This window comes from Somniosus microcephalus, chromosome 32 (assembly GCF_052327205.1).
Source record: "Somniosus microcephalus isolate GS21.2 chromosome 32, FLI_Smic_1.0, whole genome shotgun sequence".
NCBI lineage: Eukaryota > Metazoa > Chordata > Chondrichthyes > Squaliformes > Somniosidae > Somniosus > Somniosus microcephalus.
In genome coordinates this window covers 26,359,273-26,384,325 of record NC_141018.1, presented here as the reverse complement: position 1 = coordinate 26,384,325, position 25,053 = coordinate 26,359,273, and the positions used below count along the sequence as shown (strand labels likewise).

General features: G+C 45.8%; 1 protein-coding gene across 15 annotated transcripts in view; it reads right to left on the bottom strand.

The window, feature by feature from the left end:
- Positions 1–25,053, bottom strand: part of LOC147097348 (protein mono-ADP-ribosyltransferase PARP6) — a 121,830-nt gene that overhangs the window by 2,892 nt on the left and 93,885 nt on the right. For 4 of the 15 annotated variants that reach the window (XM_085972238.1, XM_085972239.1, XM_085972243.1 and 1 more), the window contains 6 exons: positions 19,827–19,875; positions 16,446–16,558; positions 14,327–14,399; positions 10,780–10,849; positions 5,268–5,350; positions 2,440–2,503 (listed from right to left, as the gene is read on the bottom strand). In XM_085972238.1, the coding sequence (XP_085828364.1) occupies positions 2,440–2,503; positions 5,268–5,350; positions 10,780–10,849; positions 14,327–14,399; positions 16,446–16,558; positions 19,827–19,875 (452 nt within the window). Of the gene's footprint in view, positions 1–2,439; positions 2,504–5,267; positions 5,351–10,779; positions 10,881–14,326; positions 14,400–16,445; positions 16,559–19,826; positions 19,876–25,053 lie in introns of those variants that run through there. The other 11 variants (XM_085972241.1, XM_085972245.1, XM_085972248.1 and 8 more) reach the window with 6 other exon arrangements.

The window sequence follows — 25,053 nt, the reverse complement described above, 5'->3', positions numbered from 1 at the left end:
CAGATTTTATTTGTGGCAGTGGTTAGTTTTTAGCAGTGCTTAGAGTGGGTTGGAATGCTCCAAGTGCTCGCTTCCTATACTGTACTAGCTTGCTCACCTATCACTGCTGTCCTCACTGACCTCCATAGGTTCGTCCCCTGAAGCACTGATTTCAAAATCCTCATCCTCATTCAGGAGTGCCTCCATGACCTCGCCCGACTCTATCTCTGCAACCTCCTTTACTCTTTGATGTAGCCTTACTGTGCACAGGCCCCCTCCCCTCCTCATTCTACCGATAGTGGCCTGAGCCTTCAGCCATCACAACTCTGCACTCTCGACTTCCCTTCCTGAACACCCTCAGCCTTCTTGTATCTCTCCCCACCTTCAAAAGCCTCTTCAAAATCTGTCTCTTCAACTGTACCTTCAGTCACTTCCCCCCCTTATCTGTGCTAACTCCTGTAAGATGTCCATTCCCCTCCCACCTCTGATGTGAAGCTCCTCGGGATGTGTTGCTAAACTGCAGGTCCTATATAAGCTTGAGTTGTGCTGATGTTCGGTCCTTTTGCTTATGTAGCTTTGTGGATTATAACCACTGATCGTTGGTATATTTCCATTCACACACACATCAGAAATCTGCAAATTACAGGAAGAGGCACTAATGTGTGACTTGTCAATAAGTCGCATAATGACAAAAAAAAACAAGTCAACACTGAACCATTCCATGAGAACACGTTAGGGTTCCCAGCACTTTTTACTTTGGACTAGATTCAACCTAGCCAACAGTATCATTGATAATAAGGTCATCCAATAATAGCTCTTCCTAATAACAATGCAAATATTTCAGAATGGGATGTACCAATTGGCAACCAATTACCCAATTACTTTCTCCCTGATTAAGTTGGATTGTTGGAATGGGGCAGTTCTACGATGGTAACTGGCTGAAAACACAGGAACAGGAGGAGGCCATTTAGCCCCTTGAGCCTGTTCCGGCATGCAATGAGATCATGGCTGATCTGTGACCTAACTCCATATACCCACCTTTGGCCCATATCCCTTAATACCTTTGGTGAACAAAAATCTATCCATCTCAGATTTAAAGTTAACAATTGATCCAGCATCAATTGCCGTTTGCAGAAGAGAGTTCGAAACTTCTACCACCCTTTGTGTGTAGAAGTGTTTCCTAATTTCACTCCTGAAAGGTCTGGCTCTAATTTTTAGACGATGCCCCCTAGTCCTAGAATCCCCAACCAGCGGAAATAGTTTCTCTCTATCTACCCTATCTGTTCCCCTTAATATCTTGAAAACTTCGATCAGATCACCCCTTAACCTTCTAAATTCTAGGAAATACAACCCTAATTTGTGTAATCTCTCCTTGTCAGGTGATAAAACAAGAAAAGCAGTCTCATGCTGTGATTCTTGCCACATTCGGTTCATAATTTCAGATTTACGTTTGGTGGAAACCATCGAACAGAGACGAGGAACTTCCTCTGAGGGAGTGAATACCAGAAAACAAGACAACCTTAGAAAAAGAAGCTCTGCGGAACACCTCCGTTCAGTCCGTAAGGGGGACCCCGAGCTCCCTGTGGCCTGTCACTTTAATTCACCGCTCCATTCCCACTCAGACCTCACCGTCCGCGGCCTCTTGCATTGTTCCACGGAAGCTCAGCGTGAGCTCGAGGAACAGCACCTCATCTTCCGATTAGGCACTTTACAGCCTTCCGGACTCAATATCGAGTTCAACAATTTCAGATCATAACCTCGGCCGCTGTTATATTTTATATATTTTTTATCCACACTTTTGGTTTGTGCCTTTTCCTTTTTCTCTCTCTCTCCGTCAGCTGTCTCTCATTCTGCCAGCGCATTTCACACTTCATCTAGAGCCATCTTTTGTCTCTTTACCTGTCCTATTACCATCTCGTCTCGTCTTGAATATCTCTTAATGTCTCTTCACCTCCCAGACCTTCCCTTTTGTTCTTTCATCCCCTCCCCCATTTCCCAGCCCCCAAACTGGCCTTTTAATCTGTTTCATTTCCTGCCTTTTTTTTCTCATAGAAACATAGAAGATAGGAGCAGGAGTAGGCCATTCGGCCCCTCGAGACTGCTCCGCCATTCAATGTGATTATGACTGATCATCCAAATTCAGTACCCGGTCCCTGCTTTCTCCCCATATCCCTTTAGCCTTAAGAAATATATCCAACTCCTTCTTGAATATATTTCTTGAATATCTCAGTTCTGAAGAAGGGTTTCGACCTGAAACGTTAATTCTTGTTTCTCTCTCCACGGATGTTGCCTGGCCTGCTGAGTTTTTCCAGCGTTTTCTGTTGTTATTTTAGAAAAAGAAGTCCCTTGTTTACTATCTGCAAGAGATGGCTTGTGAGGTGGGGGAGGGAGGAATTGCTTAGCAAACAGGTAGATAGCGCTATCAATCCTCTTGGATATGCGCAAAAAAATGGCTCCTACCTTCGCAAAGTGCTATACAGTTCAGGTTTCGACTCTGTAAGAATCTGGACTGAATGGGTCTCGTCTGTAGAAGGAACATATAAATATTAGTCAGGTGATAACACAAGAAATAACTGAACCGTGTGCTCTGGGAGATTGAAAACAGACACTGGGATTTTTGTTTTAGTGCAAATGTACTTCTTGCGATTTGGCGCAGGAAGAATGAATGGATTTTTTAAAGAATGGCGTAGACTGTAATGTCCCTGCCTTCTCAACAATATGGAGATGGCACTTTGCATTGAAATTGCTCCCCTACACACACATACACACAGAGCCATGTTTCCTTTTAATTGGAGCTGGGAACTACGAATATACAAAAGTTACAGGCAGTTAAAGACCAGCTGGTTCATCAAGCCTACCCTACACTCATGATGGCCAGAGCATCGTGACTAGATACTTCCTAACCCCCCTCAGCAGCCATGTAATCTCCTGGGAAAGGCAAAAAATAAACCCCCCAGAGAAAAACCCTGGGCCAATGAGGGAAAAATACTCTGGAAAATTCCTCTCCGACCCCCCTTGTGTGATCGAAACCAGCCCAGGAGATCGAGCAGCTGTAAGTCTTCTGACTATTAGTCACCCGTCGCCTGCCAGAAGTCACCCCTCCGCCGTCACACTTCAAACACCTACAATTCGCAGTGGCGCCATCATCAGGTAGGTGACAGAACAGCGCTGGATTCCCAATGCCAATTCCTGGCAGAAATCAGCCCCCCAGAGCCCAAAAGTAGCTACAATAAAAAAAACTTAAGATGCCATGGCCACAAGGAAGGCAGTTGGAAAGCCATTAAATGTCCACCTGCAGGTCGTCAGGTGGGAACCAGGGAAATTCCATTCCCCTCTCCTCACCCTGATTATTGTGTACTCTTTTGGTTAGGTGACTAAACAAATTGTCTGGAGCTTAATAAAACTTTAAATAAACCTTAACAAATTCAATTAAAATTTGATTGGCCGGGGGGTTGATGATGCACTCCAGTCCCCGCGGCGCCCACTGGTCGCGGAAGGCCTCGAGCGTGCCGGTGGATACCGCGCGCTCCATCTCCAGGGCCACCCGGGCGCGAACATGGCCGCGGAAGAGAGGCAGGCAGTCGGGCCGAACGACCTCCTCGACCGCCCGCTGCCTGGACCAGTTAATGGCCACATTGGCCAGGCCCAGGAGCAGTCCTACGAGGAGGTCTTCCCGATCTGCCCGCTCCCCTCCCGCACCGGGTGACCAAAGATCAGGAGCGTGGGACTGAAGTGCAGCCAAAAATCGAGGAGCAGCCCCTTCAAATAATGAAAGAGGGGCTGCAACCTCTCTGATTATTGTGTAATGCGATATTAAATGCAATACAATGGGACATAAGCCTCGGAAACACGTTAGGAATTGATAGTCAAGCTTCACCCACCGATCCTGTGTGACCAGAAAGCTGGACAACACTGAGCAAAGGTCTAAGAATCAGCTGACGGCCAACATTGTCCAACAGCCTGACGGCAGATAAAAGTGTATGCTCCAAGTGCAACTTGGAATATCAAAGGAGGTGGGAATGAGAGCTGGAAGGAAAACCTAAAATACAGCAGTATGGAAAAGGGAAATATGGTAATACACGCACGGGAACACTGTTCAAATCGCAGATAAAACATTCCCACAGGTCGGAGGGGAAGGAAACACAGAGTGGGAAATCAATTAACAACTCACTTACCTGGGAGCCCCACTGGAAAAGTACACCTGTAATCCATAGGGGCTCCCCCTCTATCTGTGGATAGCATTCATAACAGGATGCAGCACTGGGCACAACCAAGCACGGCACACACAACAGACCACCCAACCGCCACCATGGCTCAACATTATCTCCCTCAGTGCCGAAAGGCCTTGACCACCCAATCAAACAGAAGAAAGTCCTGATGCACCTCAAAAGCTCTGTGAAGCAGTCAAACACTGACAATCTGACTTCTAACTTGAGTCCTTCTACTCAGACTCAGGGAGCTCTCCAGACCAGAAAGCAGAGGCTGCAGCTTTTGACAGTTCAGCGGCCATTCTGCTTTCTGTGCCGATGAACTGAGGGACTCCCGAGAACTGAAGGAAGGAAGCCTGCAGGAGAAAGTAAAGGTAAGTAAAACTTATTAAAACACTTTACACTTACCTCACACACTTACCTCCACACACATGCACCCATCACTTACCTGCACAACGGACATCTCGACCCCTCCAACCCCTGCAGACCGACGGTCCGCCTCGCTAACTTGGCGTGGTTTGGAGCCATCGGGAAGCCCATACTTCAGGGCTAAAAAATTGGGATTAGGCAAAAAACTGCCTGTTAACTACCTGTTAACAGGCAGTTAATTGGCACTAATCCCCTTCCCGCCTCAGGGAGGCGGCTCCCAGCACAGGTCGGGTACCCGCCTCCTGGGACATTGGCACGGAGGCGGGTTGGGGGGCGGGATGGGTTCCTGGCCCCCAATTCTGCAATTTTTCCACAACTCCCGCCTCCAAACCTGCCTCCACGGGGCTTGGAATTTCAAGCTCTTTGAATTGACTTGCCTATATTGTCCACGCACCTAAGTCAGCAGAAAAACAGTAGAATGAGGAAGCTGAAAAGTTGTAGAAGGGAGTCATCTTCCATCAATGAAGGTTTGTACTGTATGATTAGATAGACCAGCTGAAATTGGGCTGTTTTTATCCCAAACCCATCACCCATTATTTCTACTCCATCATCCAGTTTAACAAGAATTATTAATCGTTTGGGTTAATGAACAGTTACAAAGCTTTGCAGTCACGGTCTGTTACAGGGACTAAGAAGGAAGTGTGGTACTAATACCTGGGGAATTGTGTTCATCCGGTTGTAGCGCAGTACCAGTTCGTCCTTTGATGGCATGCGATGCTGCCCTTTGCCCATTCCTACAAAAGGAAACGCTCGTTTACTGTTCCACTTCACAAAAGACAGAATGACCACAATGTTATTTCTTTTTTTTTTTAATGATTTCATCAAACTGATGAAGAAAACACCACCAAGAATTCAATGGGGTACAGGTTCTGACTGGGCTGTATTTTCTGACTGACTGGCGCTGTTCGTGTACAGATGCTAATGCACTCATACTAAATTCCTCTGTGAACTTTTTAATGCACCCGTTTGAAAAAAAAAGAGTATGAGTCTGTTAAGTGCTCATATTAGAAACACCACTGGTTGGAAAATATACCCAAATGTCCCTATATACATAAAGAAAAAAGAAAATACTGCAGATGCTGGAAATCTGAAATAAAAACAGAAAATGCTGGAGATACTCAGCAGGTCAGGGCAGCATCTGTGAAGAGCGAAACAGAGTTAACGTTTCAGGTCAATGACCTTTCGTCAGAATCTGACAAAAGGTCATTGACCTGAAACGTTAACTCTGTTTCTCTCTTCACAGATGCTGCCTGACCTGCTGAGTATCTCCAGCATTTTCTGTTTTTAGTCCCTGTGTACATGTTAGTTTTGCGTCAGTGCATTTTGAATCTATTCACTCATATTACAGGAAACTCTTTTAACCAGCACCTAAATAACCAGAAATCTCTGTTAACCGGCAAAATTCAGGAGTAGGTTCAGGTAAGTTTTACTTCATATTAGTGGCAGTTCCTGGATCTGTGGCTGTGTAACCGGGGTTCCTGCACTTGTTGCTAAGCAACAGGGACGCTTGGTCTGTGGCCGGAGTTCCTGCACATGTTGCTAAGCAACAGGGAAGCCTGGATTTGTTGCTGTGTACGGAGCTCTTGTACCTTTTAAACTATACCTCTCTGTAATCCGGACTTTTTGATAAACCGGCACCACGCCGGTCCCGTCGGTGCCGGATAATAAAGAGTTTCCTGTATTCCACGTCATCTACATGTAACTGCTCTTTTGTCAACTGCTTCTTTTGGCATCAGAGGTTACATAGGAACAGGAGTGGGACCGAGAACGGTTTGAAAATTTAGCGCCTCGAGCCTGTTCCGCCATTTAATTAGATCATGGCTGATCTGTACCTCAACTCCATCCACCCGCCTTTGATCCATACCCCTTGATACCCTGACCTAATTGGGTTAGGGTGGGTTAATAAATTTCGCAATAACAGCAACTTTCTGCCATGTGATATATACGCAAAGCCAGAAAAGCTAGCGTTTGATAACTGCCACACACTCAATTAGTTTGCATCTGAGTTTCCATGCTTTGTTGACGTATTCTGTCAATAAAACCCAATGGCCCAGTTGGCGAGTGCCTCACCGAGTGCAATACAGGTCAGGAAGATCCTGGTTCAATCCCCAGTCCGTGCTGAGATGGTTGACCGCAACCAGGTGGCACTACAGTTAATCCCAGCATCGTCGGGCTTAGAAAAGGATTTAAAGATCAGCCATAGTTCCCGCTCCTGATCACCAAAAGTGACCCCTGCTGAAATGTGCGGCTGTGTGGATGTGGGGTGAAGATAGGATTGGGATTGGCACTGATTAGCCCTGCTCCTCTCCCAATCCCATGGCCAATAGCCTATTGTCACTCGTTGTCTAGGCACACATATGAAGATTATCATGTGAAATTGCACTCTAGGAAGAGAGGAAATTAGAGTGGAGGGAAAAAATCTAGCTGTTTAGAAGTTGGTAAATGCCCTGATCTTAATAGCTATACAGTTGGTAAACCAATCTCTAACCCTGTAGTTTTGATCTCCTTATTTAAGGAAGGATATACTTGCGTTGGAGGCAGTTCGGAGAAGGGTCACGAGGTTGATTCCGGAGATGAAGGGGTTGTCTTATGAAGAAAGGTTGAGCAGGTTGGGCCTATACTCATTGGAGTTTAGAAGAATGAGAGGGGATCTTATTGAAACGTATAAGATTCTGAAGGGGCTTGATAGGGTAGATGCAAGGAGGATGTTTTCCCTCGTGGGGGAATCTAGAACTAGGGGGCATAGTTTCAGAATAAGGGGGGCACCCTTTTAAATCGGAAATGAGGAGGAATTTCTTCTCTGAGGGTCGTGAATCTTTGGAATTCTCTTCCCCAGAGAGCTGTGGAGGCTGGGTCATTGAATATATTTAAGGTGGAGATAGACAGATTTTTGAACGGTAAGGGAGTCAAGGGTTATAGGGAGCGGGTAGGGAAGTGGAGTTGAGGCCAAGATCAGATCGGCCCTGATCTTATTGAATGGCGGAGCAGGCTCGAGGGACCAAATGACCGACTCCTGCTCCTATGTCTTATGTTCTATCATGTTCTGCAATGAATGTGTCAAAATAAGATAGTAATTATTTGCTGCTTGATGACTTCATGTAAGTAGGGTCTTTGTAAAACATGTAAGATGTGAGATTAGCAAGAAAGAAACATAGAATAAAGTGAAATAACAACAGGAAAGGCTGGAAAAACTCAGCAGGCCAGGCAGCATCAGTGGAGAGAGAAACAGAATTAATGTTTCAGGTTGATGACCCTTCGTCAGAATAAAGTGATAGAATGAAGTGACTAAGGGGACCTTCCAGTCACGGTGGTCAAAGTATAACCAGAACTTGGCCAAGATTAAGATGAAATGAACTCCTTTCAAACACGATGGATGAAATCTGTCTCAAATGGTCATCGCTGGGATGATGCTCAGGGAGCAAAAATTGCCATGTGTAACAATGAATGTGTTTGTGAAGGTTTCCCCAAATTGTGAATGCTTTCTTCTGGAATGTTTATAATCGCACCAGAAATACCAAACAAAGGAAACTTTCGTGAAAAATATTTACAGAGTCCCTACACACAGCGACCAAGAGGATTCATTCCCCACAGGTGGTCATTACTTAGACAGGTGGTCTTCTAAAATATATTCTGTCCAATTTTCATCCGTTGTGTAATTGTTAGGACTAGACTTTGATGGTCACCGTGGGCAGGTGATCTCGCGAGATGTTTGCGACAGGTTTCACTGCACCTTACACACACACACTACCAAACAAGCCAACCTCGAGTTCAGAAACACCAAGGGGGAGAAATTCATTATAGGGCCGTTTGGGGAGCTAACTTTTAAAAGTTGAGAAAATTAGCGGCAGGCGCTAATGTTTCTAAACTTTAAAAAAAATTCGGTTTTGCGCTCCAGGAAGGGAGTGGAGCGTTTGATTATCTTGGAGCGCCATCGGCAGCAGGCGGGGCGGAGACTTCAGCAGCGCTGCACACTGGGCCGTGCAGCGCCGCCGCGCTCAAAGGCTCCTTCCTTCCCTTAAAGCGAAGGGCCATCACTGCAGGCTCTGCAATAGAAAAAGTACCTACCTGGACCACCAAGGCAGCCGCAATCCCACGCGATCATCCCAGGACTCAAGCAGAGAGCCAGGCTGATCGATCGCGGGCAGGAACCCACGAAAAAAAACAAAGGTAATTTTTTTTTTACTTACTTCGGCCACCTCGCCTTTAATCATTGGCCCCTGAAGCAGCTGGCCGCCCGATGCACGCCTCCTGCAGCTGTCGGTGTTTTCGACCGGCACTGCTGCAGGGGGCGGAAGTCAATTTCAGGTCCGGGGCGATGCACACAGCGATGACGTCACGAACTCCGGGCGAAGGAGATCAACGCTGTAGCGCTGCTGCTAATCTCTCGCCGGGGGCGCTAATGGGAAGCACAAAGGCACACAATTTCACCCCCCCCCCCAAGTGCCATAACTGAGTTGAAGATTGCCTAGTTGAAGAGCAACTATTAAAATTATGATAGAGGTGGTGTCTATTTGTGAAAAACTTTTTAAGGCTTGAAATGACTGTGGCACTACAAGCACTAACAATCCTTCCCCCATTATTTTAGCAGAGATATAAATCCATTTATCTTGAAATAACAGACGGAGGAATCTCATGTGAACACATTAAAGTGCCATTTGCTCATATCGCAAACAGTAACTACTATAAAATATATATTTTGTTAGCTTGTTGCATGCTTTCAGTCACTCATAAAGCATTGCTCTTCAGATCAGTTCACATCTACTAACAGCTGAGCCAAGCAAAGGCTTGGGGTTAAATTGGGAATTGCTCCAAGGCCGATGAAGCTGATAAGAGTCCTCACATTGGGACGGGTGTTGGCAGAGATGGTCTCTCTCAGAGAATACTAAGTAGCGCCCCAGCGCTGTAAATTCAGTGGTAGCGCCCCAAGCAGCAGGCAGAGTGCGACTGGAAGCGCTCCCCCTCCTTCCTGGGGCGCTACCATTCAATATTGCGGCACTACGTGCAACAGTGTCATGCGTGTCGGCACGTAGCGCCGCGGTATTGCAGGACTCCCTCCCCGATTTAAGGGGAGGGGCCCAGCGCTGTGCTCACCGGGGCCCTGCTGGAGCACCGGGGAGCGGGGTGCTGGGCATAAAAAAGCAGAAGTGGGCAGGTGCTGGCAGGCGGCCCAAAAAAAATGGCCGCCCGGCACCTGCCCTTTAATTTGCGCCGCCGCAGCTGCAAAAACGCCCCCCTGACCCTGCCGGACATATCATCCGGCAATAGGTCAGGGGGCACGAGCAAAGTTTGCGGCCAAGGCGCGAGCGGGGCGCTGCGCATGGCAATGATGTCATCGCCGGAGGCGCAGCGCCACAGGGCGCTACCGGCTACCGCCATCGCTAACCTCCCGCTGAATTTCGTGGGAGGCGTCAGTGGCGCCGCACCCGGGCGCTAGGTGCTTTGCTAACAGGAGGCGCAATGCAACCCAATTTTTCCCCCTAAGTTCCTCTATATTTATTGAAAGTTCCCCGTCACATTCCAGTCTACTACTGGACAAGTTTTGTAGCGATCAGCAAAACCAATAGCAAAGTTTGTCCAGCACTGATCTAATGAGCAAATGATGGCAGTTAGATGTGGCGAGATTGTATGGTTAAATTTCATGTTTTTTAAAAATATATGAAATCTTTGGAAGGTGTCTAACAAGGACACGATCAATACAGAGCCTTCTCCTGGTGTATTCCTTTAACTGCACAAGCAATGTCTGTCACCCGGTCCATTCCCTTCTATTTATATTTTGTCACAAGTTGGACGTAAAAGATCCCGCGGCACTATTTCGAAGAAAAGCAGGGGAGTTCTCCCCAATATTTTATCCCTCAACCAACATAACAAAAACAGATTATCTGGTCATTATCACATTGCTGTTTGTGGGAGCTTGCTGTGTGCAAATTGGCTGCTGCGTTTCCCACATTACAACAGTGACTACACTTCAAAAAAAAAGTACTTCATTGGCTGTAAAGCGCTTTGGGACATCTGGTGGTCGCGAAAGGCGCTATAGAAATGCAAGTCTTTCTTTCAAAATGGTTGGCCGTTTGTGAAAGGGAGTGTTATATTTCGGAGCTGATGGCAGATTTTTTTAAACTCACTTCTAAGCAGCTGCAACGAGGTGCACAGAAAGCTCACTTACCTGAGTATCCGAAAGAAATGCTGGAGATCGGGCTGAGATAGATCCCTTTGCCATAGGCTGCACCGTGCAGCTTGTAAGAGACAGCAGTGTGATCGTTATGACTATAGATGAGCAAATACTTGGACTGTAATCAAAGGCTTAAGTATATCACAATATTTACACGGACAGCAAGCTACATGGAGTACGAACATCACACCTGGTACTCAGTAAAGCCAGAAAAAACCCATATGGAGCTGTGACCAAAAAAAAACAATTCTCGATGGGTGGGGTGAAATGTTCCTATTAATTATTTCTAGGATGGGTGAACACTGAGACCTGGACTTAGATCTGAAATGCGAATTGTATTATTGGTACTGTTGAGGGAGTGTTAGAAAATCTTAACTGGAAAGCAACATTACAAAGCGGATTCCTACCAATTTTCTTGGGTTGCAAAAGTTAGGAATCAAATGAACTCATTTCAGTTGGGGAAAAAAAAATCACAAACTCCCAATGGCTTGCTTGATAAGTGCCTCGTGCAGAACTGAGCCACTCTGAGTAGGCCACGGATTGATTGGCCGCTCTGCTGAGCTGAGTAATCTCGGCCTGGCCACCAATAAGGGCAGGATAAATGCCGCCAAGGCTTCTGGTCTTGGGCGGGGGGGGGGGGGGTGGGGTTGGAGGTGGGGGGGAAATCGGGCACAGCTCCTGCTCCTCATTACTGTCCAGGAGCTCCTCCTGGAAGCTGCAAGAGGTGGGAACAGGATCAGGCTAAGCTGTGATTCCCCGGAATGGTCAAGTAGCCTATATGGACCACTCTGGTAAGCACCTCGAGGGACACCATGTTCGATGCAATTGCACGCCAGCATTTGTCAGCACCTTTAGGAGAGGTGGAGGGGGGTAAAAACGTTTTCCAAATTGTTTGTTGTCGGGGAGGCAACAGTAGTATAATTTTTTTTGTGTTGGAAGGGACCTTATTGGTCTTCGGTCTCTGCTAGAAACTGGAAATGCCCCGAACCAGAGGACCTGCTACTGGACAACAGAGCAAACTGTGCAGGTGATGGAAAAATTGGTATTCATTTACCCAGCACCTTCGGTGGGCAAAACAACCATGAAAGTGGTAGCTTTGTATGTAAAGCTTGTTAATTAGGTACGTGATATGTGTATGTTACATGGGCTAGTTTGCAGTATTTGCGTGTAGTGTTGCATTTGAGTTAGATTACAGTCCTGTAAAACATTTCCCAGGATTATGTTATTCTCTCAACTCTGTTACTATTATGTATGAAGGTTCATCTTCCACTGTTCTCTGCCATGGCTTCCCCTTTGCTCTCATGATCTCGCCTTTATTATTTTTTGTAAAATGCACTGAACGTATTTACAATGCACCACCAGCTGGTATGTCAGGGCGTAGAGCTCCCACCCAGATATTATAGGTTGGAGTCCCATGGCTCCATTTGTTCCCCTCACCCTGTCCGCCATCACTCGTAGAGCCTTTAGCCGTCACACCCTGTGCACTGGAATTCTGTTCTGGCTTCCCATGCCCCCTTCCCACCTTCAATAGACTCCTTAAAACCTCACTCAATGGCCATTCATTTGGTCACCGTCACCAAGACTTCTCCCAACTCTTGCTCCACACCCAATCCCTTTTTGTTACTTTTCCTTGAGTGGGGTGACGTAAGGTTGGGGGTGGGGAGGGGCGGGAGGGAAGGGAAGGGTCGTCAAGGAAGGGATACATTCATCTCCCCCCTGATACAAGTGCACTCCCTGTCAACTGGCTTCAGCGCAAGACTACAACAACTGTTGTCAAGCCCATCGGCCAGTCTGTTGCTTTCCCCCTCCCACCACCCCATGTGGTTGTGGGGGAAAAAAGGGGAGAGAGCAGAGGCTCCAGTAAAAGGTGGCAAGCCTGAAATGGGGAGGAGAATCAAAAGTAAGGGAGCATGTTTTCCCAATGAACAGGGAATAAATATTTATCAAACAGAAAGGCAATCTGGCCTCGGAGTAAACATCAACTTTACGATTGGCCACCCAGATGCCCCTCGGAGCCTTCCCACAATACTTTGAAGCTTTTTCTAAGGGGTGTGTTTATAGCTGCAACATGGAGCAGGCAGTATCACACTGCTCGAGTTTAACACCATGTAGAGTATAACTCCGAAGCGGTAACGAATCTGGCATAAAAAGTACTCTTGGTGTGGGGAGTTATTTAATTGTACCGGGAATACGGAGACGCCCATTCTCTCTCAAGATATTTAAGATCCAGGAACAGTGCTATTCCCATGCCGAGCTCCCACTTGTCCAAGTAGAGTCAGACAGGATCAGCAGTGTAGGCTAGAACTATACTTCAGCACCTGGTGTCAGGCCGGTTTATAATTGCACCCTAAGACTAGTTGACATGAATCTTGTCATTCATGTGGAAATGACTTAGGAAATAATACTGGGCGGCCTGCTGGTGGCGCTGTCCAGGGAGAGTATAAATACTCGGGCATGGGCCCAGCTTGCTCAGGACATTCTTTAACAGGAACTAGTGAAGGACACAACTAGATCTCCATGTTGAAAAACAGTTGATTAAAGCCTTGTTTAATACTCAGACCAAGTGCCTCGTAGTTTTCTTACATCACTAGTCATTCTGACAACCTGTCATTTTAACACGGTCATTTTAGAATCATAGAGGTTGACAGCATAGAAGGAGGTCATTCAGTCCATCGCTCTCTGAAAGAGCTGTTCACTTCATCCCAGTCCTTTGCCCTTCATACCATTTTTTTATTTTTTGTTTCTCAAATATTTATCAATTCCCTTTTAAAACCTATTAAGGATTCTGCTTCAGCTGTTTGTGGTAAGACATCCCATCTCCTAACTACTCTCTGCATGAAAATAAAATTCTCCTCAACTCTCCCTCCATTCTTTTGGTCGTCGTCGTCGTACGTGTCTTCACACTGTTCCCTTTGGGGAACTGTATGAAGTGGTGGAAGGATTTCTGGCCGCGATTAACGCTCCTTCTGTGACCGTAACCATCTTCATACCAGCCATTAGGGTGGTTAGTCCTATGGCGGGAGGGTTTTACGGGCTCCCACAACCCATACGAGGGGGGGGGGCCACCCACACCCACGGGCGCAAGTATCCCGCTGGATGTCAACCCAGAATTTAGAGCCAGAGCTCCGACTCCACTTGCCGGGACTGTCTGGAGCGGGGTTCGAAACCCTACGCCTTCTGGCCCAGCGGCGGGGATGCTACCGCTACGCCAAAGGCCCACTCCATTCTTTTGGTGATCTTAAATTTATCTCCTCACGTTAACTTATTAACCTTGTCAAAACCCTTGATAATTTTATCAGATCTCTTAATCCTATTTTCCATTGAATGGTCCCCCAGTTTCTCTTTTATAACTAAAACCTTTCATCCCTGGTATGACCTTAGGGAATCTCTTCTGCAGCCTCTCCATGGTTTTAACATCCTTCCTAGAGTAAGGTGGCAAAAAATGACCGTAATATTCTAACTGAGAGAATGCGCCTTACATTCTTAAGACAATAGGGATGCAATTGATATTCTGTTGTCGCATTCGTATGGGAATACTTACTTGTAATTTCGTATAAGACGCATTGACTAGGCCATTTCTTAGAATAGAATGCCAGTTCTCAATGTGTGAGCCACTGTTAAAGAAGGAAGAGTGAGATAACCTTTAGCACAAATTCATTAGACAGTAAAATACTTCAATCTTCACCACTACTAGAAATTAATTGTCTACTTTTCTCCACCTTCAAGGATGCAGATTCAGGACTTGCTCTTGTGCAATACCACTGAGAGTCAGAATGTCAAAAGGCTTTTAAAAAGGTGTCCGTTGGTAGTACTCTAGCCTCTGAGTCAACAGGTTATGAGTTCAAGCCCCACTTAGGGACTTGAGCATATAATTTAGGTTGACACTTCAGTGCAGTGCCGATTGAGTGCTGTATTGTCAGAGTTGCCACCTTTGGCTCACATAATAAACCGAGGCCCCACCTGCTTGTCAACATGGATGTAAAAGATCCCATGGCACTATGTGAAGAAGAGCAGGAAGTTCAGTGGGTCTCCTGGCCAATATTGGGCCTATACTCATTGAAATTTGGAAGAATGAGAGGCGATCTTATTGCGACATATAGGATACTGAGGGGGCTCGACAGGGTAGATGCAGAGAGGATGTTTCCCCTCGTGGGGAAATCTAGAACTCGGGGGGCATAGATTCAGAATAAAGGGTCGGCCTTTTGGAACTGAGATGAGGAGGAATTTCTTCTCTCAGAGGGTCGTGAATCTGTGGAATTCTCTGCCCCAGAGAGCTGTGGAGGCTGGGTCATTAAATACATTTAAGGTGGAGAGAGACAGATTTTTGCAAGATAAGGGAGTGAAGGGTTGTGGGGAGCGGGCGGGGAAGTGGCTTTGAGCCCAAGATCAGCCATGATCTTGACAAAGGGTTTTCACCCGAAACGTTGACTCTATTTTCTCTCCACGGATGTTGCCTGGCCTGCTGAGTTTTTCCAGCATTTTCTGTTGTTATTTCAGCCATGATCTTATTGAATGGCGGAGCAGGCTCGAGGGGCCAAGTGGCCTATTCCTGCTCCTATTTCTTATGTTATGTTCCCCTTAAATAACACAATCAAAAACAAATTACATGGAATTTACAGCACAAAGCAGGTGATTGGGCCCAACTGGCCTATGACGGTGTTTGTGATCCAAACGAGCCTCCTCCCACCTTACTTCATCTAACCTTATCAATATACCCTTCTCTTCCTTTCTCCCTCATGTACTTATCCAGCTTCCCCTTAAATGCATCTGTACTATTCGCCTCAACCACTCCCTGTGGTAGCGAGTTCCACATTCTCACCATTCTTCGGTTAAATTAACTGGTCATTTATCTCATTGCTGTTGGGCACAAATCTGCCTTTACTCACATAATAACAGTGGCTGCGCTTCTCAAGTAATTCATTGGGCAAGACAGAAAACACTCTGCGATATGCGGAGATTGTGATACGGTGCTATATAATTGCAGGCTCCCGCTGAGGTGCCTGCCAGTCACCGCACAACGTAACACGTAGCTGCCACCATGAGGGTACAGATGGATTCGGTCTCGGTGTCTTATAACTGGGATCACAGACTGGCAGCCGCTACGTCTGATTTTGCCACAATAGCACCTCTGGCCACCTCATCCAGCTAACGATAACCTGCTGGTAAATCATATCGCCGCTTAAGGATACTCAATTGAAGCACATGGAACTATTTCTGAGTGTTACTTTCTGATTAAAAAGTGCTGTAAAGTCATTATTCATCTTTGAGCCTTTTTTGCATGACTTTCCTAGTGTACAGCACATTTATATCATAGAATCACACAGCACAGAAAGAGGCCTTTCAGTCCATCGTGCCTGTGCCGGCTCTTTGAAAGAGCTATCCAATTAGTCCCACTCTCCCCTGCTCTTTCCCCGTAGCCCTGCACACTTTTTCAAGTATTTATCCAATTGGCTTTTGAAAGTTACTACTGAATCTGCTTCCACCGCCCTTTCAGGCAGCGCGTTCCAGATCGTTACATTTATATCATTTTAAAAAGTGTTGCTCCCAGGGGAATCTGAAAATAAAGACATCTTGGAACCGCCGGTGAACGCCCGCTTTCTGCCAATGTTCCATTGTTCTCGGGTTGCCAACAGTCGGCGAGGCAAAGGTCTGAAACTCACTGGAAAGCGAAGGTGCTGCCGTAGAGCTTTTTGGCAGTGCGGAAACGAGCTTCCTTGGCTGGCGGGCTGCTCAGCAGGAGGAACTGATGTGACGTGTGCATGAATTTCAACTGCTGTGAAGAAAAAAGACATGGCAGGTTCACGAAGTCATGGCATTGCCTACAGTTACCTGGACCCTCTCTCCCGCCCCCCCACCTCTCCCTCCCCTCAATGACATCGAGGAGTCACTTCACGTCGTGCTCTTCCACTGGAGTTACATAAATCCACCCCCCGCCATTCTCCTGAAGGTGCTGTCTCCGAGCTGGGGTATGGTTCTACAGCAACTCTCGGGCATGTCGCCTGAGAGTCCATCCTCGGGGCAGTTGAGTGCCAACGCCACAAGACGAGCTTGATAATGTCCACGCACGGGCACCTTCCAGTAGAGATCACTGGATTGTAATCAAGAGCAGGAACCCCCTGCTGATTCTTTATTTCCCTCCTCCCCAGCCCAGGGGCAGTGCAACACACCTCTGGTTCTGCTGGGATCAGCTATCACACCAGGGAACGAAGATCAAAGCTGGGACCTTCTGGTCTGCATTGCTTTGTACTGTGCCAGGCAATACCTTGACTCGCCAGGCCAGGTGCACAGCTTTTAACATGAAAAGTAAAGTATGATTCAGTGTTTCGCGGACCCTCTCGTATTCAGTGTAGTAACGTGGAGATATTCAGTTTTTTAACATTGGTTTTCCCTCCTTCCATGCATTCTGGATTTGATATCAAAATATAACATCAGGTACCAAATCAGTGATATAAATGGCCACAATGTTAGTGATATTTTTCAATCCAGTGTAATGTTTCACTGGAGACTAGCTGCATAGCTGCCATCATGAGGACATATACAATTTATACAAATTTTTGCAAGATAAGGGAGTGAAGGGTTATGGGGAGTGGGCGGGGAAGTAGCTTTGAGCCCAACGTCAGCCATGATCTTATTGAATGGCAGAGCATGCTCGAGGGGCCAAGTGGCCTATTCCTGCTGCCATTTCTTATGTTCTTATAGAGGGATTTGGTATTATTTAACGGGGGCTAAATTTTATTCACCCCGGCACTACAAGCATCACAAGATGGCCCAAAATATCGTTATATTTAATTCTGCATAATTCCGTCTGCATTGCAGCACTGGGGAGTGTGGCGGGGGGAAGATGTGGCCAGGGAACTTCACAACAGGATGTCACAAACACTAACAGGGATCTCTGAAATCTTTCTGCGCCACTGCGCAGTGGTCCAGCGGGAAGGTGGCATACAATGTCGTCAATCCAAGATAGATAAGGAACTCGCGCCAGCTTGTGGCCCACAAGGTGCGAGTGTTTGGGACTTCTTCTGGCATGGGTTACCATTTGGGGACTGTCAAGTTTCCTTATGGCCGATTCTCCAACAGCAGGTGCACTATATATTGAATCAACGGCACACGCACGTCTTGCTGCAAAACAGAATCGATTTTTAATGATCTTGGTGCTACAAATGACGTTTAGCATTGGCAGCAATATCTGTCCAATTTATTGTCAGTCACTCTGCGGTAGGCACAATATTAAGGTCCCAGATGCTACTGTGGATTGTGCACCTTAACCACACCGTTTAACTTGAGCTTCATTAGGTAAGGGTGCCAAACGAACTGCCAAATTCTACACTAATTTGTAACGGGAACGCGTGCCAACCGGAAGGCTGCTTCAAGCTGCCTTTCCTATTATCTCCCTGCAAGTCTGCTCGGGTTAGGATTGGAGCCAAAATAAAAAGAGGACCACGCGTTTTCATCCATAACTTCAGGCCGTTAGTTGACTCGTTTTTTTGAGATGATTTGCTTCGCTGCTGACTCTCACTGGGTTCCAATTCCAATGCTGCCAAGCGCCTAAGTGGACACTCTCCATGCGTAAGCTAAGACAGTGGGGTGAGGGCCCAGATTTTCCTCTGAATTTACGCCTGTTTTTTTTTGGGGGGAGCGGGTCGAAGCAGGAATGGTCCCTTGCATCTGCCACCACTTCCGGAAATGCTAAGCGCCGTTGAATAGGCCAGGCCGTTCATCCGTTCACAGCGCTGGGTGCCAGGAATCACAATGTCTTCCTGGCCGCCAGCTTCTTTAAGGAGCTGGAGGATGGAGTTACAAAAAAGGGGTGATGTAAAAAGACTACTGAGCACTTGGTGTGAGTATAAAACAAGGCTTTAATCAACTGTTTCAAAACCATGAGATTCTAGTTACATCACTAGATCCTGGTTACAGAAACATCCTGAGCAAGCTGGGCCCACGCCCGAGTATTTATACTCCTTGGACGGCGCCACCAGCTGGCCACCCAGTGTTACTTCATGAGTCCTAATAAGATTCATGACAAGGGGCACCTTGTCTGGTGTGATGGACCACAGCTATTTCCCTCCCCTACCCCCATACCCAGAGTTGAGATCCCGAAACAGCCCACCATGAATGTGTGAATCAGCTTGACCCCCCCACTCCCCCCCCCCACCCCGCTTCCCGAAGATTTGCTGGGGTCACGTCGGTGGGTAGCAGCCCTGTCTTGAAGTGCTTCCAGCAGAAACCTCACGACAGAGCAAAATTTAGGCCTGATATTCAATCGGAGAATATGACAGCTGAGCCCGATCCAGTCTTCGCCTGAAGTCCACATGCAGGAAAGCGATCAGTAATCAGATCAGTGAATTCACTATGGGCAAGGGATCTAACCTGGGACCTTCACTGTTTGTTTGACTCAGTTCCACATGGTGTAAGTTGGCACCTGGGTCATCAGGTCATCTGGGCCATTCCAATAAAATCTTTGCTGCCAGCCACTTCTCACGAGGGCAGTGTCCCCTTCAACAGCAGTTAGATAGCAGGCTGTTCAAATGAAGGAGTTCCACTCGATTTCTCCAAATGCTCTGTCCAATGGTCATGCGGGCACATGCATAGAATAATACGATAACACTCTGCCAGCGCATTTCACGCTTCATTTAGAGCCATTGTCTGTTTCTTTACCTGTCCTATTACCATCTCGTCTCACCTTGAATATCTCTTAATGTCTCTTCTTTCATCCCCTCCCCCATTTCCCAACCCCCAAACTGCCTTTTGTTTCATTTCCTGCCTTTTCTCTCAGTTCTGAAGAAGGGTTTCGACCTGAAATGTTGACTCTGTTTCTCTCTCCACGGATGTTGCCTGACCTGCTGAGCTTTTCCAGCATTTTCTGTTTTAATTTCAGATTTACCAGCAATTGCAGTATTTTGCTTTTTATTTGAGCAGAAACACTTCCTCCTTCCCTTGTGATGGGCGGTTAATGCGGAGCAGCACGTTATATTTGGTCAAACTCATGAACGAATAAAAAAAAAAATTAAGCCGGTTTTATTTAACGGAATGAAGCCACTTACTCTGCTGAGTGGTAGCTTCACGATGTGCGACCTGTTGCTCGAGATAATCCTGGAAAATAAACACAGAAGAATGCGTTGCTAAATTTCCATATTTTCCCCCAACCCACCCCTCCCATCACTTGGTAAAGGATTAAGATTAAATATTTCCACTGAGAGAATCTGAAGCAAAATTTGTAAGAGATCTCTTTGCAGGGGGGGAAAGAGCAGGGGAGTGGGATTAATTGGAGAGCTCTTTCAAAGAGCAGGCACAAGCACGATGAGCCAAATGGTCTCCTTCTGTGCTGCATGATTCAATGATCTCCTCAGAGATGGTGCATAAGAACATAAGAACATAAGAAATAGGAGCAGGAGTAGGCCAATCGGCCCCTCGAGCCTGCTCCGCCATTCAATAAGATCATGGCTGATCTGATCCTAACCGCCAATCCACTATCACAGAACCATCTCCTGAATCTAACAGAATTAGACACACGAAATAGGAGCAGGATCAGGCTACACAGCCCCTGGGCCCGCTCCGCTACCCACAGGGCCATGTCCGATCCGAACCTAGACTCATGTCCAAATTCCTGCCCGCTCCCCATAACCCTTAATTCCCTTTACTTCTAGGAAACTGTCTATTTCTGTTTTAAATTTATGTAATGATGTAGCTTCTACAGCTTTTTGGGGCAGCATATTCCATGGACCTACCACCCTCTGAGTGAAGTAGTTCCTCCTCATCTCAGTTTTGAAAGAGCAGCCCCTTATTCTAAGACTATGCCCCCTAGTTCTAGTTTCCCCCATCATCGGGAACATCCTCCCCGCATCCACCCGATCCAACCCCTTCACAATCTTATATGTTTCAATAAGATCGCCTCTCATTCTTCTGAACTCCAATGAGTAGAGTCCCAATCTACTCAACCTCTCCTCATATGTCCATCCCCTCATCCCCGGGATTAACCGAGTGAACCTTCTTTGTACTGACTCGAGAGCAAGTATGTCCTTTCTTAAGTATGGACACCAAAACTGTACGCAGTATTCCAGGTGCGGTCTCACCAATACCTTGTACAACTGAAGCAGTACCTCCCTATTTTTATATTCTATCCCCCTAGCAATGAAAGCCAACATTCCATTGGCCTTCTTAATCACTTACTGCACCTGCATACTAACCTTTTGTGTTTCGTGCACCAGGACCCCCAGATCCCTTTGTACTTCAGTACTTTCCAGTTTCTTGCCATTAAGATAATAACTTGCTCTATGATTTTTCCTGCCAAAGTGCATAACCTCACACTTTCCAGTATTGTATTCCATCTGCCAAATCTCTGCATACTTACTTAGTTTGTCTATGTCCCCTTGCAGGTTTTTTATGTCCTCCTCACTTACTACTTTCCCTCCCATCTTAGTATCATCTGCAAACTTTGATATGTTACACTCGGTCCCCTCCTCCAAATCGTTAATATAGATTGTAAAGAGTTGGGGACCCAGCACTGACCCCTGCGGAGCACCACTAGTTACTGATTGCCAGTCTGAAAATGAACCATTTATCCCAACTCTCTGCCTTCTGTTAGATAGCCAATCATCTATCCATGCCAGAATATTACCCCCAATCCCGTGATTTTTTATCTTAAGCAATAATCTTCTGTGTGGCACCTTGTCAAATGCCTTTTGGAAGTCTAAATACACTACGTCCACTGATTCCCCTTTATCCACCCTATATGTTACTTCCTCAAAGAACTCCAGCAAATTTGTCAAACATGACTTCCCCTTCATAAAACCATGCTGACTTTGTCCTATTAAATTATGATTATCCAAATGTCCTGTTACTGTCTCCTTAATAATGGACTCCAAAATTTTACCTACCACAGATGTTAGGCTAACAGGTCTATAGTTTCCAGCCTTCTGTCTACTGCCCTTTTTAAATAAGGGTGTTACATTAGCAGTTTTCCAGTCTGCCGGGACCTTTGCCGAGTCCAGGGAGTTTTGGAAAATTATTACCAATGCATCCACAATCCCTACCGCCACTTCCCTCAAGACCCTAGGATGTAAGCCATCAGGTCCAGGTGATTTATCCGCCTTGAGTCCCATTATTTTACCGAGTACCACTTCCTTAGTGATTTTGATCGTGTTTAGCTCCTTCTCCCCTTTAGCCCCCTGTTTGTCCAGTGTTGGGATATTCTTAGTGTCCTCTACTGTAAAGACTGATGTAAAATATTCATTCAGTGTTTTTGCCATCTCCATATTTCCCACCATTAATTTCCCAGTCTCATCCTCTAAGGGACCAACATTTACTTTAGCCACCCTTTTTCTTTTTATATAACTATAAAAACTCTTACTATCTGTTTTTATATTTTTTGCTAATTTACTTTCATAATCTATCTTCCCTTTCTTAATCAATCTTTTTGTTATTTTTTGCTGTCTTTTAAAGTTTTCCCAATCCTCTATCCTCCCACTAGATTTGGCTACCTTATATGCCCTTGTTTTTAGTCGAATACTATCCTTAATTTCTTTACTTAGCCACGGATGGCTGTCTTTTCTTTTACACCCTTTTCTTCTCAGTGGAATATATATTTTTTGGAAGTTGTAAAATAACTCCTTAAATGTACACCACTGATCATGTATCGTCTTACCCTTTAATCTATTTTCCCAATTCACTCTACTCAATTCCACTCTCATACCTTCATAGTCTCCTTTATTCAAGCTTAGCATGCTTGTTTGAGATCCAACCTTCTCACCCTCTAATTGAATATGGAATTCAACCATGTTATGGTAACTCATTCCAAGGGGATCCTTTACTAATTAATCCTGTCTCGTTACACAGGACCAGATCTAAGGTTGCTTGCCCCCTGGTTGGTTCAGTTACATACTGCTCAAGAAACCCATCCCTAATACACTCAATGAACTCATCCTCAAGGCAGCCCTGCCCAATTTGATTTGTCCAATTAATATGATAGTTAAAAATATCCCCGATAATTATAGATGTTCCCTTATTACAAGCCTCAACTATTTCCTGATTGATACTCCGTCCAACAGAGTTGCCATTGTTCGGAGGCCTATAGACTACGCCCACTAGTGTTTTTTCCCCTTATTATTCCTTACCTCCACCCAAACTGTTTCATTATCCTGATCTTTTGACCCAATATCATTTCTCTGTATTACAGTGATTCCTTCCTTTATTAACATAGCCACCCCACCTCCCCTTCCTTCCTGCCTGTCCTTCCTGATCATTAAATAACCTGGCATGTTTAATTCCCAGGCATTGTCACCCTGCAGCCATGTTTCTGTAATGGCCACAAGATCATACCCATATGTAGTTATTTGTGCCATTAACTCGTCTATTTTGTTACGAATGCTACGTGCATTCAGATAGAGAACTTTCAAAGATGTTTTGTGACACTTAGTTCCTGCTTTTGCCCTTTTTATTACTTTACCTTTTACTCCATACCTTCTGCCCCTTCCTGAAACGCTCTGGTTTTCAATTTCCCCACTGCTACCTAAGTCTGTGACCTTCTCTGTTGTCATTTTTATTATTTGTTCTCTAGGAACCTCCCCCCCACTAGTTAGTTTAAAGCCCTCTCTACAGCCCTAGTTATATGATCCGCCAGGACTCTAGTCCCAGCACTGGCCAAGTGAAGCCCGTCCCAACGGAACAGCTCCCTCCTGCCCCAGTACTGGTGCCAGTGTCCCAGGAAGCAAAACCCATTTCTCCCACACCAGTCTTTGAGCCATGCATTTAACTCTCTGATTTTATTGGTCCTAGCCAAATTCGCTCGTGGCTCAGGTAATAATCCAGAGATTATTACCCTTGTGGTTCTGCTTTTTAATTTGGCCCCTAGCTGCTCAAACTCCCTCAGCAGAACCTCCTTCCTTGTCCTATCTATGTCGTTGGTACCAACATGGACCACGACAACTGGATCCTCCCCTCCCACTCCAAGTTTCTCTCCAGTCCAGAAGAGATATCCTTATACCTGGCACCGGGCAGGCAACACAGCCTTCGGGACTCTCTATCTATCCCCCTAACGATACTATCCCCTACCACTACAACATTTCTTTTAACTCCAGTAAGTCTTGTTTGATTAGTAAATAAACAATGCTGCCCTTATCCGTTACAGGTAGATAAATATATAGTTGCATTACATGGGGGAACATCTCTTTACTCTCCAGCTATCTAATGGCCTTCCCACTACATTATTAAAGATAAAATGGGACACATCCCACCAGAAGAGACCCAGCTCCCACATCTAGGCATTTGAAGTGCAACATAACCTTAGATGCTTGGAAGAACTGTGACCTATGGAATGGATTCCTTATAGAGGACTCCACAGTACAACGTGAAGGATCAAACCTTCCTCGCAAACAGTGGACAACCATCAACCGCCTCAGAACCGGCCATGGTCGATGCTGCCACCTTCTCCATAGATGGAAGATTAAAGCATCCCCATCATGCGACTGTGGAACTTCTGATCAGACTCTGGAGCACATTGTTGAGATGCGAATTTCCTCAGAGGAAGCTCGCAGACAGCCTACAAGATATTCACGCTGTTACACCAGAAGCTTTGGCCTGGATATCTGACTTGGATTTTGACGAAAGAAGAAGAAGAAGACCTTAGATGTCACTATTACAATTGAAGTTCACTCCAGATATTTTTTGCCCAGTGGATAAACTCCACTTCCACAGACAAACCCGCACTCCCTACAAAATAAAATAGGATGTGGTGAATAGAATAATCTGAGATAACATGGCCCAGATGAGCCATGAACCCTTTTGTAGTTACTGGATAGCATGTAGCAACTCCACCACAGTTCACATCACTTCAGAAAACAGACAGCAGCCTTGGCAGACACTTTTGTGCCAAACTAACTAAACAGATTTGTTCACAGAGCTATTTATAGAAGTGTTATTTATATTAGTGAGGTGTTGAGTGAATTCAAATACAGTATTCTGGAACCAATTCACAAAGGGTCAAATGGACAAACCAATCAGATGAGATCCTTTGAAAATGCCCTTGCAGAACCTGGGATAAAACATATGCTGACTGTTCAGTGAACTAACAGCAAGATTTATGCATGTATATGGCCTGGTGCTGTGTTCCATCCCCACGCCTCACTGCTGATACATGAGATAGGCAAGGCTGTTGTAATTTAAGGATACAGGAAACTTTCGTTTAAAAGGAGGTTAAATCTCCGGAATGCTCTATCCACCGGCAAAATTCAGGAGTCGGTTCAGATAACTTTTTTTTACTTTTCGTTGCTTTTT